This window comes from Sphaeramia orbicularis, chromosome 9 (assembly GCF_902148855.1).
Source record: "Sphaeramia orbicularis chromosome 9, fSphaOr1.1, whole genome shotgun sequence".
Lineage (NCBI taxonomy): Eukaryota > Metazoa > Chordata > Actinopteri > Kurtiformes > Apogonidae > Sphaeramia > Sphaeramia orbicularis.
The window spans coordinates 27,268,932-27,287,755 of record NC_043965.1 but is presented as its reverse complement, the minus strand read 5'-3'; the positions used below and the strand labels follow the sequence as shown (position 1 = coordinate 27,287,755).

Below are 18,824 nucleotides of genomic sequence, written 5' to 3'. Positions count from 1 at the left end.
CAGAAAAAAGTAAAATTACATTATAATAATCTTTACTGAACTGAAATGAGTTTGACACCCCTAGTCTAAGTTACTACCATATAGATCTCTTCAAATGGCTCTTCTAGGTTCAAGCATGAGTTAAGGCTGCACGTGAGAGAAGCTGCCGGTATTTATTTTGAAAGTGGCGGACCGGAAGTAGTGCAGCTATCCTCACTAGCTACGTAATGCTAGCTCATTCTGTTGCCTGCATCTTCCTCTCCGACCAAAGACTGCCAAACACTGGAAGCTGCATTCACCCGGGTCACAATAAGTCTTTAGCTCTATTTCAGTAAATGTTTTAAGTAATGTAGAATGGCGTCAGGTTTTGGGAAGATTGTCGTCGGTACTTATGTGGAGATAAAGCGCAGCGATGGTAAGTTTCACCCTGTCTGTTCTTTTCCCGTTGTACTGTGTAGCGTTAAGTTGTTAGGGATCTTTGTTGCTGCGGTGCTGTTGAATACAGCAACCGTTGTTCAGTCTGCAGAGCGTAACTTCTCACGTTAGCTGCAGGAAAACGGTAATGTTAGCTGTCAGGCGGAGTGCCTTGCAACGGCCAAAGCCTTTCAATGTACCCTTACATTTATTAGCTCGCTTCATTTAAGAGTCTGATGACTGAAATAATGTTGTTTAATGTACAATACTAGCATAGGTTTTTACTGTGTATTTAAAGAACTTTAATAGGTTAAGCCATGCCTAAATTTGAATGTAACACTAGCTAGCCAACCAAGCTAACGTTAGCGGTTTAGTTTAATAGAGAGCAACATTAGCCGGAGATTAGCTGAACAGCTAACGCTAATGTTACCGGCTTTATTACAGCAATAACGCTGGGGTACTAGCGTAACCAGGATGCATCCAGTCAACAGCTGTTTGTGCGTTCGCTGTAATTTATGACTCATTTAAGTAATTGATTTCGCTTATTAATGTTTACTGAGCCAACAAATCCAATGTTTGTTGCTATGGGAAGTCCAGAGGTCTTAAAACAGGTTTGGTTTTTGTTGGATAGCTTAACCGCTAATAGACACTTTCTCGAAGAAGGCCTTCCTCTGTATCAAAGAACATATCCTTCATAAAGATGATATGATATGTAGTGTGATTCCTTAATGAAAAACGGACACAAACAAGCAGTAGCTAATGTATGAGGCGTCTATTGATGTCAACTTGTGTGCTCATTGCAGAAGTATTGCTTATTGTTCACTGCCAACGGGAACAAACTGAGATACAATACACTCATTGGAGCTTCAGTTTTTAAGGGTTAACACAAGGGAGAAGGCTAAGGGCGGCTTGTTTTGTGACTGTGAATGTCAGCTTTATTCTGCCTGCCTTGTGTAGTTGTACAGCATTGCTTCAGGGACAGGCAGCCAGGAGGACTGTGTCATTCCTGTTGGCCCTTCCAGGATTAGGCTACACCCAGTGATGATAATGTTATGGATAAACAAATACACTTTTGTACACAGCAATTGATTAAAGAGGTTAAGGCCAGTTTGGCAAGGGTGTGTTTTAAAACAAACTGTAGACAGTGATGATGATGATGTCCTGAAGTCTGCCATTCATGGATCATTTAATGTTACTGTCTCCAGGACAGGGCTGCTGTCACAGCCAATAGTTTCAGGCCTGAAAAGGGAAGTGGTTCTGTCCATTTCCCTCCTGGGTGGTGTTTCACCAGGAGCAGGGATTGCCCTCTCTCTAGGGGGTTGGTGTAAAGGCTGGTTCAGATTCAAGCCAGAATCATGCTCTTAGCCACCACCCCATCTGTTGCTGCAGCTCCCTCAGTCCTGCCAGGACACTCACTCTCTCTCTTCCTATGCGTTGTCTTCCCTTTACAGTCAGAGATCCCTTTTAGACTACATTTTAACACTAACCAATATATGAGCTTAATTTATCCTTAATTGTTATGATTGCAATGCCTTATGTTGTTAGAATAATGAACATCTTTTTTTTTTTCTTGGATACCGGTATTCTGGTGTGTAATATTTTGTGTAATAATATTATCAATATTTTGTGATAAGGTCTCAAAATTTAGCAAAGGGTGTTTTTGGTGTTGTAGTAAAAGTGATGCTTTAAGTCTTTGTTTGTTCCCCAGGCTTAGCAGAGCTTGAAGCACCCCCTTTAAGCCCCCTCTCAGTTATTGGGAGGTGTTGGCTCACTAATTCAGCCAGGTTTTAGTGTAAAAGTGGGACACTGTGGACTCAGTGCATTCAGTTGCAATCAGTTGATCAGCTGCTGTTGGTCAAGCCACTGTGTTACTTAGCATTTCAGCCTTTTCATAGAGGAAGATAAAGGCCAATGTGCATTGGCCTAATATACAGAACTCTGCTGTGAACTTGTATGTTCCTGTCTAGGCCAGTATAAAGCTTCATATTTTGTGACTTGATCATTTTAACTTTGATGAACTTCTTTAATAATTTTTGAGACTTGTTTTATAACATTCATTTTAACAAAAAGAAAGTGAATGAATGAGTTGTATTTTTCAGCTCTTTGGTATTTTTATACATGCAAAGCAGTGTCATAACATGAAGGTTCTAAACTTATTTTTCCCAATGTAGTTGACTCCAGTCAAAGCATGTTTATAATATAATAGCAGAAAATAAAAGCAATTGGTTTCCCTGTTTGCAGCTGTATGCACATTTGCCAGGCAATATGGTACACACAGCTTCATTTATTCACATTGTGAGTAACGTTGCTGTCCAAACCTGTCCACTCCGTTAATTATGAAACTCTGGCAGGACACATTAGACTGTGGTGTCAAGGTAATTAACAATGTGTTCATGTAACACTACATCATTAGACAGGCTACTAACTAGCATTGCTGGGTCTTAGTACAAGCAGATTTACTCCTTAAGTAAGTATGAAAATTTGGTTCGGAACAGGCTGTTTTTCAATGTCCGATATGATATGCAGTGCATTGGTGCCAAAAAAGTATTTAAGTTTGATACCCAGCGCTTGATACCTATTTTACAGCAGCTGAAGATCTATTATTCATGCTGAAGTGATTAGTGAGTACATTAATCTTCAGTTAAAATATGCCTCAGTATAGTGTTATTCCTTTCTGGATGTGAATGCAATTATTACAGTAAACCCTAGTGTGGAGGAAACCTGTTTTTGCCTGGGCATCTTGTCCTGGTTGTCAATGTAGCATTATTAGATCACAATGTCAAGCATGGTTTAGTGTTAACAGGAAAGACTTGGTAAGCTCCCTTATGCTGGTTGACAGAACAAGCACCCTGCAAAATACTAACTTGCAATTAATACTAACTTGATGTAAAGTGGTTTGAGATAGTAGCTGACCCCACAGGGAGTTGTGGTTTCATGCCAAGTTCATGGTATGAATCTGGCCTGTTGCTTATTCATCTCTCTTATTCCATTACTTGTAAAATGTTGACAGGAAAGTATTATGATCAGAAGGTTCCTTTTCTTAGTCCTTGGTTGTCATATGTCCCTGCAGTAATCTCCTGAGTACCCCAGGCCCTCTTTCAGCTCAGTGTTATAACACTCTTTGTAAGTGGAGGTGAAGCATCAAGCACCACATGTTTATGTTCCAGCTGCCTTTACTGTTGCCAAGGCCTACTGACATCCTCAAGGTGCACATTTGTAGTTGATACTGAAGGAGACCTGCTAGGACAGAGAGTTGACACACCGAAGGAAATACATCTCAGTAAATGCCCTGAGAAATGTTCCAAAGCAATGCTTCTCCATAGTATGAGTTGTCACTGAATTATAATGCAAAACGTTTATATAGTTACACAAACCACTCCAACGGTAGTTAAGAGAGTTGTAAAAACTTGTAGTAGCAGATCAGCTGACTGTAAAGAGGATTTTTGCTGTGATTATGTATTGTTTTACTGTTGTTTTCGTTTGGCTGATAGCTGCTACTGATACCAATAGTATTTTCTGATTTGTTAACTTTTTCATTTAAACTGTGGCTTTTTGTATTTCAGAGCTCAGATTAGTCTTGTGTCTGTAGCCACTTTTACACAGAGAGTCCTTAAAAAAGGTAAGATGGTGATCCAACCTTTTTTCCGATTTACACAGCCAAGCCAAAGGAGTAACAGAAGTGAGACAGGCTGGACTTTTACACATCAGACTTGCGTTCCGGAATCAAAGAGGCGGTGACGCAGCGCAGCGGTATAGTGTGACATACAACTTGCACGTCGGGAATACCAGCTGGTTTTTATTCCAGCCGTTAGGGTTAGCCCTAACCCTAGCCCATGAGTCCACCTTTATCACAGCCCTGTTACTACCTCCAGAGGCGTTACAGAACCGCAATAAAGGTGGGACCAAGTGATCCCACCATTTCATTTAGACAGACATTCTGGAATAAAGGCAAAATATTCCCTTAACAGTAGTGCTGTGTAAAAGGGGCTTGTATGTTGCCATCACAAAACCATTGTAAGCTAAATCTGTGAAATGTTCAGCAGTTGAGAACACTAAAAGCATCTTTGCTCGTCAGGTCCCTGTGTGTTTCTGAATAATGGATACAGGAACACGTTGTTTCTCTGGACCGAGCTGGGAATTGACAGTGTACAGTCACATACACAGAGGTGGGACAGCTGAGTAGGCTTTTTCCAGCTGGGGTTATTAAACTGCAGACTGTGAGCAGGAGAAAACCCTTACAGGTTACCAGCAGCAGATGTGCTTGTTTCTGTACTATCAGTGATACTCTGTAATGTGTGACCAGAACTTGCCAAGATAAACCTAAGGCTATTACCTTGCTCTCATATGAAACATACGAGACAATTAGTGGAAGAGTTTTTCCTTAGAGCAGGTAAGAAATAGATGCAATCAGCAGCAAAGGAGATCAGCGGTAAATTGGTGTGGTCTGTCTGTTCTCTTCTACTTATTGGCTGATGAGAGTTCAACTTTAGTGGCTGTGAGAGCCAGGGAGTGGAGATGAAAATAATACAAGAAAACACTGCTTTTTACGCCGTCAAAAGTGACACAGAGCGCCGTAAAATATGGTGTTTTAAAGAGCCAGTACATGACGCCATAAAATACGGCGTTTTGTGGTTTGGACGCCGTTTTTACGGCGTTTTGGTGGTTTATGGTTAATGGTTAATGACCAGACGTGTTGTGGGAGTGGCGAATAGTGACAGAGATGGCCTGCCATAGGATGGACCTGTCCATAGACGCGCTACAACAGTGGCAAACATAAGGTTCTAATTTGTCTCACAGTATGAATTCATAAAGTGCAAAAATTAGCTATAGTAAAGTTATTAAGAGTCAAAGGTGCCAGACTTGTTTTAGTTCAGGTTCTACATTCAGCCCAATTGTGATCTTAAGTAAAATAATAGCATAATAATCTCTAAATAATGACTCCATATTTAAATCAAAATTTTATTGTAAAAAGTCTGTATCTGATCGGTATCGGCAAAACTAATCCCCCCAAAAATCGGATTGGAAGCAAAAAAAAAATCCAGATCAGGACATTACTAGTTCTGATGCATATTATGTGAGGAAGATTCAAGCATATTTTTCTGGAAGATGTGTAGAGAACCCTGTTTTATATGAAAATTAAGACATAAATTAATTCTGGTATTATCTGATGCTTAAAGCACCTCTTTACTATTTACATCATATACAAAAACCAATATCTTTACATGTATACAACATGATACGATAACAGATGACACTGCAGATGGAAACATGAACATAGCAAAATCGGTGTTTCCTGTTGAAACATCTCTGCCACATCTGTAAATTAAAAACAAAGTGGAAATTTAACAAGACTAGTGTTGAATCTGATCTGGCTCACAGGTGGTAATTAGGCTTTTTGTAATTTACCCACCTAAATGCATTACCTTACTGACACGTAGAGGGATTAGTGGAATCCACTTTATGTGCTGTGATGTGCTTATGTGAGAGAAAGAAAGAGTTAAAATAAATGTTAAGCCTTTCTTCATTTGTCCCTTTCATTTTAGTGTGGATCTACCAGTCTGATGTGTTATGTTTCAGCTTTCTTTGATTTTTTTTTTTTTCTTTTCTCACAGGACGTATACACCAGGCGATGGTGACCTCTCTGAATGAGGACAATGAAAGCGTCACAGTGGAATGGATAGAAAATGGAGACACAAAAGGGAAAGAGGTAACCCGCCATTTATTACCACTCAAGGCACTACCAGCAGCATGTGCTTTTATTTTCTGCTGCAATGAATAATGCATCATAAGGCATTCAAGAACTGTGAGGATTACACAACCAGCCTGTATGTACTACAGCCCCAGCAGACATCACCCTCTGTAACCTGATGTGCATGAGCTCAGTCAACCTCTAACTCCTTCCAACTGTCCCCCACCATCTGTACTCACCAATACTGCCTTACTGTTCTTTATTTAATCATAGTCGGTATAATAGAAATTTAACTATTAGTATAACCTGCTAAGAAACTGTGAAAGGTGCATCATGTTATTCCAGGTTTCTGAAAGTCCCAAAGTTGCATCAAACTTGTGTGTTTTTTTTTTCCTGACAGATTGATTTGGAGAGCATATTTGCACTTAACCCAGATGTAGCCCCAGAAGAGGAGATCGCTCCTAGTCCAGAGACTCCACCCCCACCTACACCAACATCTGTGAAAGTCAATAAAATCGCAAAGGTGAGCATGCTACCTTATAGCAATGAATGATATGGACCACATAGATGGAAATACAACTTACGTACTTTTTCCTTTTACGTTGATTAAATCCCTGCATTTCAAGTTTTTTAATCACATTATTGCTTTCTAAATGTCTTTGTCTGAATCAGGTCTTTATTGTTTGTGGCTGCAGTTTGCTAGATCTTTAAAGCAACACCATGGAACTTTTGTCAGTCTTTTGAAGTCAAGAAACGGTACTGTCTGTAACATTATTGTTTTATTTTTAAAAATAACAGAAATTAAAAAAAAGACAAATGACCAGATATATATAAGAGCCTATAACCAACTGCTCATTGTGGGAACATAGTTTTACTGTAATACCAATGCTGTTTGCATGGTCACCATATTCATATTTCATTAACATGGCCTGAAACATAGTAAACTTAAATGCAGAAGAATTTATAGAAGAATTTATACTTACTAGTCCAACAGTAACACTGCCAGGTCTCCATCGGTGGGGCATCCTCCTCCTCTTTCAACTTATGCCAGTGAGTGAAAGCTTAGCCAATATTCACCCTAGTCCTCCCTCTTATTTTATCACTCACACTTTCTTTTCTTCGTCTCTTCGGACAACACCCTTATCCTCTTTGCTGTTCTTGCTGCTTCAGCCATGACTGTTAGCCTGTCTGTAGCTTTCCTTCACTCGTAACTTCGTTTACCTGCCTCATCTTCTGAAGGTGGAGGGGAGATGTGACGTATGCCGTAAAGCAGTCAAATTTTTTTGTTCTTTTTGTGTCTGGGTTACAACCCCAAACCAGAAGTTGCATAGTGTCAGTGCAGGCGATACAGACGCTCTGGAGTGATGACGAAAGTGTAATTGAACCTATTGTGAGTTGTTGTACCACCAAAATGACCTTGCAAATATAGTTTGAAGGCTGAAAATCCCCATAGTGTTGCTTTAAAGAACCAGCACCCTCCAAGGGTAACCTCTGAACTGTTGCTGTTAAGTACACAGTGTGTGGTTCTCACAAGATTAGGACTGCTTATTCACGAATTACAAGGATTATTTTCATAAACGTCACAGCTTTAATCATGTATTCCAGTTTGTTTTAAAAGGTAACATTTTAAAATGAATAAAATGACACCTGTGACAAAAATTAGGGCATCATCACAACATCATTTTGCATCACAGTGTACATTGTACATTGTGTTTTTGTACTGGCCAGGAATTTGGTTTTAGCCTGTAATAACTTTAAGTAAGGTGTAAATTAAAAAGCTATGAAGTAGAACTAAAACATGTATAAAGATCATCTTTAAAAGCAAACTACACGATGTTAAAGCTATTTATAACATTTATTGACACCATATATATTTACAAAGTGGTAGTGTTTTCTCAAAAATATGCATAATTCGTACTAATCTGATTCTGATTCACAGGTTTTCCTTCTTCTACCACATAAAGTGACCAGTGGGGAATAAACATGTGTTATTGAGAGGCCATTAAATGTGCTATTAGAACCCTTTGCCGTTCGAAACCGCAGTCCTCTGATTTTTGGGTTAACATAGCTTTTGTTGGCTCTTGTAGAACCGGCGGACAATAGCACCTCCTAAGAATGACACTCCGTCCAGGGATAACAGAGGTGGGTTCTTTACAGTGCTCCTGTTACATATGGTAGGTCTGTCAGATCTGGAAGAAAAACTGATGTCTTTTGCTCCCTCCATCAGAGGAGCTGGTGAATAGAGGCACTATGGCACTGTATTCATTGTCAATATTATCAAATTATGCTGGATTACAATAATATATATTTTCATCACTGTATTTACCTCTGTTCTTATCTTATTCAACAAAGATGTAAAACCAGAGACAAACTTAGATCTGTGGCCCAAAAGTGATGAGTTACTTGGTCCTTGTGTTTTCAGCGGTCCCGACCCGGGCTAGACCATTGCAGCCTCAACAACCAGAGCCTGCGCCACCACCTCCATCCCAGCAGCCTTCACAGCCCACTCAAGCGCAGACACAACAGCAGCTACAGAACGGTAAATTGATCCAACCAGTTAGAACATTTACTTAATATTTTATTGACCTAATTAACACCAAAACTTACCTGACTGCGAATGTTCTCACCTAAATCAGTCATTTTTAGATAAATGATCCTCAGCAGTTGTTAACCTGATGTTAGAATAAAAACAGAAGATGCTTTTTGACAATTACTGATATTAGTGATTTAGGCTTAAGATTTTTTTTCTCATGTTTTTGTTGACCACGTGTTTATCACAGAGTCCTCACATCATCCGATATCCAGAAAGGAGTTGGGACAGCTTTGTATGTATCACCTGCATGTTTCCCTGCCCCATGTGCTTTGTCATGATTCAAATAGAACTCTGATATTATCTGAAAATCCACTAGTCTCTAGGTGTTAGTATGCCCAAAATGTCTGCTGGATACTACTTAGAGCTGTGGTGTGGTGGTGATGTAGAATAAACTCAATCCATCAAGCGGACAGGCTTTCTGGGTATTAGGAGAGTTTAAAAAAAAGTTTGTGCTACTGTTTGACTTTGCTGTCTTTTCCCCGTCTGGATTCTGCTGAGTCACACACATGGAAAAGCCTTTGACTTTGAGCATTACTCCTCTTGGCTCAGACCACAACAATAACCTTTTTCTTCACTCCACTGTATTTGGTGTTATTTGATGAGCTCAGAGGAGAAGGATGGGAACGATCTGTTTCCCCTCCTTACCCTCGGCTCCCCACAGGCATCCTGTAAGACTGTGGTACCCACAAGTAGTGACCATGCCACATCCCTAATATCCTCCTTGTCCTGGTGCTGACCCAGCTCATCTTCTCCTCCCAGATTAAAGCAGATTAATAATCCCCCTGCTCTCATAGTCTGGGTTCTCAGGAACTGGTGCCAGCAGGACACTGGGCCTGTGTTATAGGGGTTTTGAAAGGCTTTGCAGTGGGATGCTGGGGCTGTAGCTGTGGGCCAGACCTAATCACAAAGCAGTTTATAAACTGCAAAGAATCAGAAGTTGCTATTACTTACATATTTGCTAACTTGTGTTATTTGGGTATGGTTACTAATCATTTTTTGTGGTAACATTCACCTGAAACAACACTAATTTTTGGGTTTGCTGTGCAGAGAGATTTGTAATGACCTTGTATTTGATCACTGAATGGTTGTCTAATCACCTGAAACCTTTTCTTTTTTATTTAGTTTTATGTAGCAGATATCTTACATTCTGAGCAGTGGGTCACTAAGTCTAGTTAGGCTTTAGGATGTAGATAGAGGCATAAATGGGAAGAGCTGGTTTTGAACACATTGTAAAGACCCTTTGTTGGTTATGTAGTGAGAGGAGCTAGTGTTATACTGGAGGCACTGAGTGCCAGCCACTGCTAATTTGTATTTGCTAAATCAGTGTTCTGCTTTGTTGGAAACAGCCCAAGGTAGAGTTCTGTTTAAAAGAAGACCAAGTCAGTGAGGGAAACTTACTGCTCAAGGCTGATGAGACAGAAGAAACAGAGAGGTGGGATGGAGAGAACCAGAGAAAATGCCATCATCTTATACTATATACAGTAAGAGGGTTATTGTTTATCTTATTTTTATGGCAGCAAGGAGAAAGTCAAACTGCGTGAAGGAGGTGGAAAAACTGCAGGAAAAGAGAGAGAGACGTCGACTTCAACAGCAAGAGCTCAGGGAGAAGAGAGCTCAGGTACATCAGTGTTGTTCTCCATGCTAGTTATTATTTGTCCAGTCAAAGCGATGACTGGACAATTATTATGACTATGTCACTACTTATGACCTGGAGAGTGAAAATAAGAAAACAATTCTTCTCATGGGTAATGAGCTGGATTCTTAATCTGTGTGTTCATGTCATCTTTCAGGAAGTGGATACCACCATCCCTAACTATGAGATTATGTACATGATCAGAGATTTCCGAGCCAGCTTAGATTACCGGCCCTTGACAACAGCAGATCTGGTGAATAGACACATATACATATAGCTTTATCTTCTCTTTTGATTGTCTTTATATGTTGAACAATATCATGATTTGGTTTCTCCACATTTTGTCCAGATTGAAGAGCACAGAATATGTGTTTGTGTGAGGAAACGTCCCCTAAACAAGAAAGGTAAAGGCCATCATAACTTCTACTTTGTTTAACATGTTTCCTTCAAACTGAGGTGTTATATGCGAGTCTTTTCTGGTCTGTGGAATTGAAAATCCTTTCTCTCCTGTGTTCCAGAGCTGGCCATGAAAGATTTGGATGTTATTACCATTCCCAGTAAAGATGTGGTAATGGTTCATGAACCCAAACAGAAAGTAGACCTGACCCGCTACCTGGAGAACCAGACCTTCCGCTTTGACTACGCCTTTGACGATAGCACTACCAATGAGATGGTTTACAGGTTTGTTTGGTTGACAGCTGCTTGTTGTAATTATTATGCTGTGAGGCTAGTGGTTGTAAAACATTCACTGACTCACACCTGCATTGTTCACATGTCTGAAGCAATGACACGATTTTTCCCTGTGAAATAACGTGTCTTTTGTCTCATACAGGTTCACTGCCAGACCTCTAGTGGAGACTATTTTTGAGAGGGGTATGGCCACCTGCTTTGCCTACGGTCAGACAGGCAGTGGAAAAACACATGTGAGTTACCTTCTGGAGCTCTTTATAAAGCCAAAACCACATCAGTAACAAGAAAAATGAACTATCTTATGCTAAGTTTTGTTATCTTTCTCTATTATGTACTATCTCAGGATTCGGTTGTTGAATTTTTTTTTTTACCTGTTTGTGTTTTAGACTATGGGTGGAGATTTTTCTGGGAAGAACCAAGACTGCTCAAAAGGAATTTATGCCCTTGCTGGTAAGCAATTCATTACTTTATATTGTTTTCTCTTTTAATAAAAGGGGTTTTGTTGCCTTGGTTGCAATTTTGATCTCTCTTGTCACTTTAAATGCAGCTCGGGATGTATTTCTCATGTTGAAGAAGCCCAATTACAAGAAGTTAGATCTCCAGGTGTATGCCACTTTCTTTGAAATCTACAGTGGAAAGGTAGGCGTCATGTAATGACAATATGTTTTATTCTATTTTACTTTTATTTATTTATTGTAGTAGGCTGAATATATATTAACATTTTATTTATTGTGTCAATGTTATATAATTGTATTTTAATTTATCTTGTGTTTGGTCATTAGTAGTCATCATTGTCATCGGGTGCATTTTTCTGTAGGTTTATTTCACTTTATTACAGTTTACACCCATTTTGTCCTATTAGCACCTGCTCAGACAATGTAACACACTGTGAACTGCACTGATTGACTGATTGTGTGGTCAGGTATTTGACCTGCTGAATCGTAAAGCTAAGCTGAGGGTGCTGGAAGACGGGAAGCAGCAAGTGCAAGTTGTTGGGCTTCAAGAAAAGGAGGTCAAGTGCACAGAGGATGTTTTGAAACTCATAGAAGTGGGCAACAGTTGCAGGTATGTCAACCGAAAAGAACTCTGTTATTATGGCCAATGAGTTTGGCCACTCTTTATCCATTTCTTGCTTTCAACTTCACGTTGTACCATCCTCCTGTTCATTCTTGTGTTTCATTTCCAGAACGTCAGGGCAGACATCAGCCAACGCCCACTCATCTCGCAGCCACGCAGTATTCCAGATCATCCTCCGGAGGAAGGGGAAGATGCACGGCAAGTTCTCCCTTATCGACCTTGCAGGGAATGAGAGAGGCGCAGATACATCAAGTGCAGACCGACAGACCCGTCTGGAGGGGGCAGAGATCAACAAAAGCCTGCTGGCCCTGAAGGTTTGTGTAAAATGACAGTGATGGCTGTGTCTCTGTGAAACCGATGAGATAAAACACCCCAAAATGTTCTTTTGGGTAGTAGTGGTGGATTAGGAGTAGGTGTAACACTAATGGTATCATACTGATGCATGTCTTCCTTTGTTCTGTCAGGAGTGCATCAGGGCTCTCGGCCGTAACAAACCTCATACTCCATTCAGAGCCAGCAAGCTGACCCAGGTCCTACGAGACTCCTTCATTGGAGAAAATTCACGCACATGCATGGTCAGTTCTAAGACTTGTATTTTTTATTGCATCTATTCATAATTCTAAAATATTAGGTCTGAATCGTCCTCTATATGTCTTGACAGATTGCAACAATCTCTCCTGGTATGACATCCTGTGAGAACACACTGAACACGCTACGCTACGCCAACAGGTTAGGATTGATTTACCTAACCTCTTGTCAGAGGGATTGAGTGGCCATTGTGCAGTCATCTGAAGTGATAGTTTCTTTAGTCTACAATACTATCTGCTTTTTTGTACACTCACATGAACTCTAATAAATTTTGCAATGTAAATCAGGGCTGGGCAATGTTTTGTATTTTTGGGGTTTTTTCTCCTGTAGGTGGTTTGGAAAAAATTTTTGTGTCTCTCAGTGAATTTAAGACAAAACGTAAATATGCTGCAACCCTTTCGTACATTTAGAATAGACTGGAATAAGGTGTGATTACCTTTCTTTGGTATTAGTTTGTCGTCTTAAGCTCCTCTGATCACTCAGGCTTGTTACTGACGAGCAAAGCTCACACGTGCAGGTGCTTCCAAGGAAACAACAGCACAAACACTAATCTTGTTTTTGGGGTTTTAGCTACTTTTCACGTTCTTCAAAAACTCTAAATAATGCAATATATTGCCCAGTCCTATTCTAAACAGATGTTTGTGAGTTCTCTACAGGCTCTCTGTAGTTCTGTCTGACTCTCTTGTCTCCTCTCTCCTTTCTTTTTCCTGCTTTTCCCCCTCTTCTCTCCCGTCCTTTGCTCCTCTGTGCACTGGTGTGGCCGGTGTCTCTGTGTAGAGTGAAGGAGTTTGGGATTAGTCCGTCGGACATTCCCTTCTCCCAGGGCGGCCAAGGGAGTCGCCCTGACCACTCGCCCACCAATACCTTTGAGTATGATGACTTTGCTGCTACCTCTCCCAGCAGGTCAAGCACTCCCCAATGCATAGCATTCGCACACTCTTGTACACACACAAAACACACAATGCATGTGCTTCTCCCAGGTATTTATCATGAAAACATGAATGCACTCCATTCACATCATCCCTGAGTCACTTTTCATCCGCATGTTGTCCTGCTTCCACTTCCTCTTCTGCGTCTGCTTCTTTTCTTTGGACATAAATGTTTTCTTTGCACTTCCTCAAAAACAATACATGTGTCTGTCTGTGTGGGTGTGTCTTTATTTCGTGCTGAGCTGCTAGAAGTCGTGATGCATCAGAATGAAGACAGAGTGGTTCACTACTTGACTTGATAGGGTGTCACCTGCTGTTTGGCACCACTAATAAAGCTAAAACGTCCATGAAGCTTTTCAGTGGGGCATTCAGGATGAGCTCGTGTTTGAGCCAACTCTGACTAGATAATCCCTCTCACACAGTCCTAATTAATTAGCAGTGTACTTGCAGGTCGGGAACAAGGCAATAACCCTTCAGCAGCTCAGTGAAGCCTCATTAAACACCATGACCATCAACATTCCAGTCTGAAAATGATTATATGCAACACTCTCACAGATGACATGTATTGAATTATGCATCCATGTTAACCTCACTATCTGGTAACTATCAGTTTACTGTAACAGAATGAATAGATGAGCCAACAGTCATGTGATCCCATGCATGATGTCACTGCTGCCATCCTGTGTGACTGCTTGTTCAACCCTGTCCGTTAACGCCATACCCCCGAAGAAGCCGTACTAAACGCAGCTCTGTGCTGTGACAGATCTGGTCCTAACCAGCTCAATGTGTTGTTGCGTGCAGGGTAAAGGAACTGACAGTGGACCCCAACCAGGTCATGGAGGGGGGTCGACCCAATATCCACGCTGTCAACCAGCTAGATCTTTTGGATGAGGAATGGCTGAGCATCTCGCCACAGAGAGATGACCTCAAGCTGCTCTGTGAGCAGAATGTAAGTGTGCACAGTCTGCTCATTTAAACAGTGTTCCCTCTGTGTCATTTTAAAACAGCTCTTTGTAATTATTGAGGAGTGTCTGATGTTGCTTCCTGTACAGTACAGTGTCTGTATCTTCAGTAAGGCCCACCTCAGACCAAAGATTTTTGAAAAGACAAAACCATTTTAGGATAATGTAGAGAAAAGATCACATCCATGATGCACTATTTCATTTACTTGAGCTGGTGGGAACTGACAGGATGTTGCAGAACAGCACTTTGCAAGTATTTACAGGTTTTTCACTTACGTAGGGAATTTTTTGTCTGAACTGTGCTTTAAATATATCACTGCCCTTTTCTTTACCAAAACCATCCAATATACATACACACCATCAACCAGGGATGATGTTGATAATAAGAAAACTTAGGTTTTTAAACAGTTAGCATGATGTATAAATAAGCAGCACTTTGTACTAGAATCCAGATCTCAGGTGTGATCTTGTGTTTAGTTTTTGTGGTGCTGAAGTTAAGTTGGCTTATTCTACATCTGTCTCTTTCAGGAGGAGGAAGTGTCACCCCAACTTTTCACCTTCCACGAGGCAGTGTCTCAGTTAGTGGAGATGGAGGAGCAGGTCCTGGAGGACCACCGTGCTGTTTTCCAGGTCAGAACGTTAATGAAAAGTTAATTTTTGTATTGTCCATATATACTTAGATGAAGCCAGAGAAATACCATCTGTAGTTCGTATGATTTTCTCCTTATGTTGGATTTTTACTGTTATAGCACATTAACCATAAGTGAAATCTGTCATTTCTTGTAGAATAATCTATTTAACTTGATCACATTTGTCAACATTTGGACAAATGAAGGTTTATTTGCCTGTTTTCCCTGCTGACTCTGGAAGCCCAATCTCTTGAATAAATGTGTGTGTGTGTGTGTGTGTGCGTGCGTGCGTGTGCGTGCAGGAATCAATCCGGTGGCTGGAGGATGAAAAGGTGCTGTTGGAGATGACGGAGGAGGTGGATTATGATGTGGAGTCATATGCCACTCAGCTAGAGCAGATCCTCGACCAGAAGATAGACATCCTCACCGAGCTCCGAGGTATGATGCGCTATGTATGTGCATCTACTATGTAGTATGCACTAACACTCAGTGGCCCTAATTCTACTGCTACATCCTGTTGAAGGTTTTGTAAAATAAAACAAATGACACTGGGATGTGACCAGTTTGCCTCTGTGGTACATTTTAGCTCCTCTCAGTAGACAATTGAGTAGTAGCAAGCTCTTCCATTTTAAAACCATTAAAACACTAATGACGTTTTATGATCTTTCCTCTGTGTCTTTCCTGTAACAGACAAGGTGAAGTCATTCCGCTCTGCACTCCAGGAGGAGGAGCAAGCCAGTAAGCAGATCAACCCCAAGAGGCCACGTGCCCTTTAGAGACTAAGGCTGAAGAGGTTTAAGTGGCACATAACAAAACATAACCACTAGAGGTTTGGCACAACTTGGGCTGCTTAAAGCAGCTGTGAAAACGTAAAAAAGACTGTCTGATGTACCAACAGGCTCAAGGAATTGCATTTCTTATATCCCATTCCTAACAAAACTGGCTGTTTACTCACTATGTTCCTGTCAGAAACATGGGAAGGATAAATAGTTGTTTTTCCTTCCTTTTAAGTAGGGTTTTTCATGAAGAATGTTTAGTTTCCCTTTTAATTCTTAAATTATTTTCTTTTCTACTTGTTTGTACTTTCTTTGAAAAGAACATTTTTGACCTGGTTTGTTCAGAGATCTCCAACATGTTTTAATGGTTTCCGGCACAAAACCAGTGTTTAATTTCTGGTTGCTCTGGCTGACATGTCTGCATGTGCACTTGGATAGTGTATGTACGCTTCTGTCCTCAGTTTTCATGCTTTGGGTCTTCAGTTGGCACTGTATAGTCACCCTGTCGTATGTTGGCTCATGGCAGCCAATCATTCATAGTGATGTTGGTTTAGGATCCTTTGATGCCAGCTCTCTCATTATACCTGGTCTCCCTTTTCCTTCCTTCTCAGAAGTTTTAGCCGTTTGGAAGAAGCCTTTAGCCACATCGAGCTGCTTTTTTGTGTTGGTTTCATTCGTTGTGTCCCCAAGTTTTTACTTGTAGTTTATTTCAGTTTGTGCCATGTCGTTCTAGGTGGCAACTGACATAACTCTTACTTCATGTAAATCATGTTTTCCAACCCTCTTTAACACTTTGTTATAAAAAAAAAAAAAAAAAACAACTAGAAAAACAGCTATTAATAAATGTATAGTGAAGATCACTGACCTACCACTGGTTATGTTGCTCAGTGTTTGCACCGGATGTAATGCTGGATGAAGTAATAAAGATTCATGTGTTTCATTTCTGACTTAACTTCCTGTCATAGGTTATGACGACACAAGGTCCCCATCAACACTACACTCCTACCCTATCCTGTGAATGTTATGTGGCTACACGAATGGACAGGAAGTGAGTCTGCAGCAGTGTAGAGATGAGAGCAGAGAAACAAATCCGGTGACCATCACCTATGGCCCCAAATCAATTAAAAATAACACTGTAATGTAGCACACATTACTGCTTTATGCTAATTTTAACATCTTTTCTGTCAGTGTCTATGCTGGGGGCGTCATCCAGCTTGTGGGCCAAAACCGGCCTGCCAAAGGGTCCAATCTGGCCCATGGGATGAATTTGTGAAATGCTAAATTTACACTGAGGATATTAATCATTTTAGTTCAGGGGCCACATCCAGCCCAGTTTGATCTCAAGTGGGTCAGACCAGTAAAATATTGTTATAACAACTCCCAATTTTTTGTCTGTGTGTAAAAAAGTAAAATTACATGAAAATGTTTAAGTTTCCAAACTATCTTTTCACAAAAACTGTGAAGAACCTGAACAACCTGAACAGGAAATGTCTTAAAATTAAGTGCAATTTTAATATTACACCTGTTACTAAATGTTTTGTGCTTTTGTAAATCCACTGTGATCTGTAAGTTGTAATGCACATGTGTAACTGAAGCTGATGCACAATATTTTTAAAAACGCACTTATTTTCCTTAAAGCAGCGTATGACTTTCATCACTTTTTTTTTTTTTTTTTTTTCAAATTTGTGACGAATTAGTTGCAAAGTGCATTGGGGGAATGGGAATTCCATGCAGGAGCAATTTCTCTGTCTCTTTGTGAGTGCTGGACCCAAATGTCACCTTTACCTCCATCCTCAGACTATACTCATTTAAAACACCCCTAGTGGACTGTACAATTTTACATTATAGCAATTTGGCTTGTTTTCTTGCTGAATCTGAGAAACCGCTTTCGCTTGGTTGCCATTCCCACAATGCACTTTGCGAGAAAATTTATGAAAAGGCCTGAGTGATGCTTCCATTGTTTATGTAAACAGGTGGACTGTTTATGATGGGAGTCACATCTGTGAAGTCGTTCACTGTGTGGGAAGTGATTCAGGTGCGTTAGCATGGACAGACTAATGGATTAGTGATAATTAGGCTATCACTTGGGTTTTACAAATTTGAAAAGAAAAAAAAAAAAGTCATATGCTTCTTTAAGAAATGTAAGATTGTTCATTATTCTTGAGGTTATTCAGTATTTTCATTATTTTACTGGCCTGTGCCACTTAAGATCATATTGGGCTGTAGGTGACCCCTGAGCTAAAATGAGTTTGACACCCCTGGTTTACGTCTGTTATAAACAGTAAGGAGATTAAATGGTCGGTGTGTTGATCCGTATCTATGGCAACCACTGTCAGAGGACAAAGAGACATGATGCACCATATTGAACAGTTGGAACAGGGATACAAGGTGGTCCTGCAAATGACTAAAAAAATGATAGAACTGCTTACTGTGGTAAAATGGAAACAATAGCCGTTTATGAACAATGTATCTAGTGGGATTTTTATGTAGCTCACAATACATGTTAACTAAGGAATTGTAGACTGTCACTGTTTTTCCCACATCAAACCAAAACTGCCTTCTGGGGACATGAAGAGTCAAAACATATTCTGAGGTCAGTTGACAGGAACTTGGATGTAGTGCCTGCCCCGCTGCATTAAAATTGACAACACAGTCAGAAGGGGTTGGGTTTGTTCACTGCCCTCTAGTGGTCACAGTGGGTACCTACAACTACACATACTTAGAAGAAGCATAGCGCTAATTCTTAAATGGATCAAAACATAAATGACAAATTCCATATTCAAATTACACTATGGATGTGCAGTAATAATTTTAAATATGTGATAAAGAAAATGATCCATACATTTAGTGACCCCGACAGTATTA

The 18,824-nt window shown here is 40.3% G+C and overlaps 1 protein-coding gene across 5 annotated transcripts; it reads left to right on the top strand.

Annotated features, from left to right (window-relative positions):
- Positions 1-186: 186 nt before the first annotated feature.
- Positions 187-16,906, top strand: LOC115425700 (kinesin-like protein KIF2A). Of its 5 annotated transcripts, XM_030143400.1 has the most exons (22): positions 187-394; positions 6,006-6,100; positions 6,483-6,605; positions 8,170-8,224; positions 8,505-8,621; positions 8,863-8,907; positions 10,193-10,293; positions 10,466-10,561; positions 10,658-10,712; positions 10,827-10,989; positions 11,141-11,231; positions 11,385-11,448; positions 11,546-11,637; positions 11,921-12,063; positions 12,185-12,389; positions 12,540-12,650; positions 12,737-12,804; positions 13,441-13,566; positions 14,394-14,541; positions 15,083-15,184; positions 15,486-15,621; positions 15,874-16,906. In XM_030143400.1, exons 1-22 carry the CDS (start codon positions 334-336, stop codon positions 15,957-15,959), a joined length of 2,283 nt encoding a protein of 760 aa, XP_029999260.1. In that variant the 5' UTR covers positions 187-333; the 3' UTR covers positions 15,960-16,906. The 5 variants fall into 5 exon arrangements, with proteins under 5 accessions (XP_029999260.1, XP_029999261.1, XP_029999262.1 ...); XM_030143401.1 differs by lacking the exon at positions 8,863-8,907; XM_030143402.1 differs by lacking the exon at positions 13,441-13,566.
- The last annotated feature ends 1,918 nt before the right edge of the window (positions 16,907-18,824 follow it).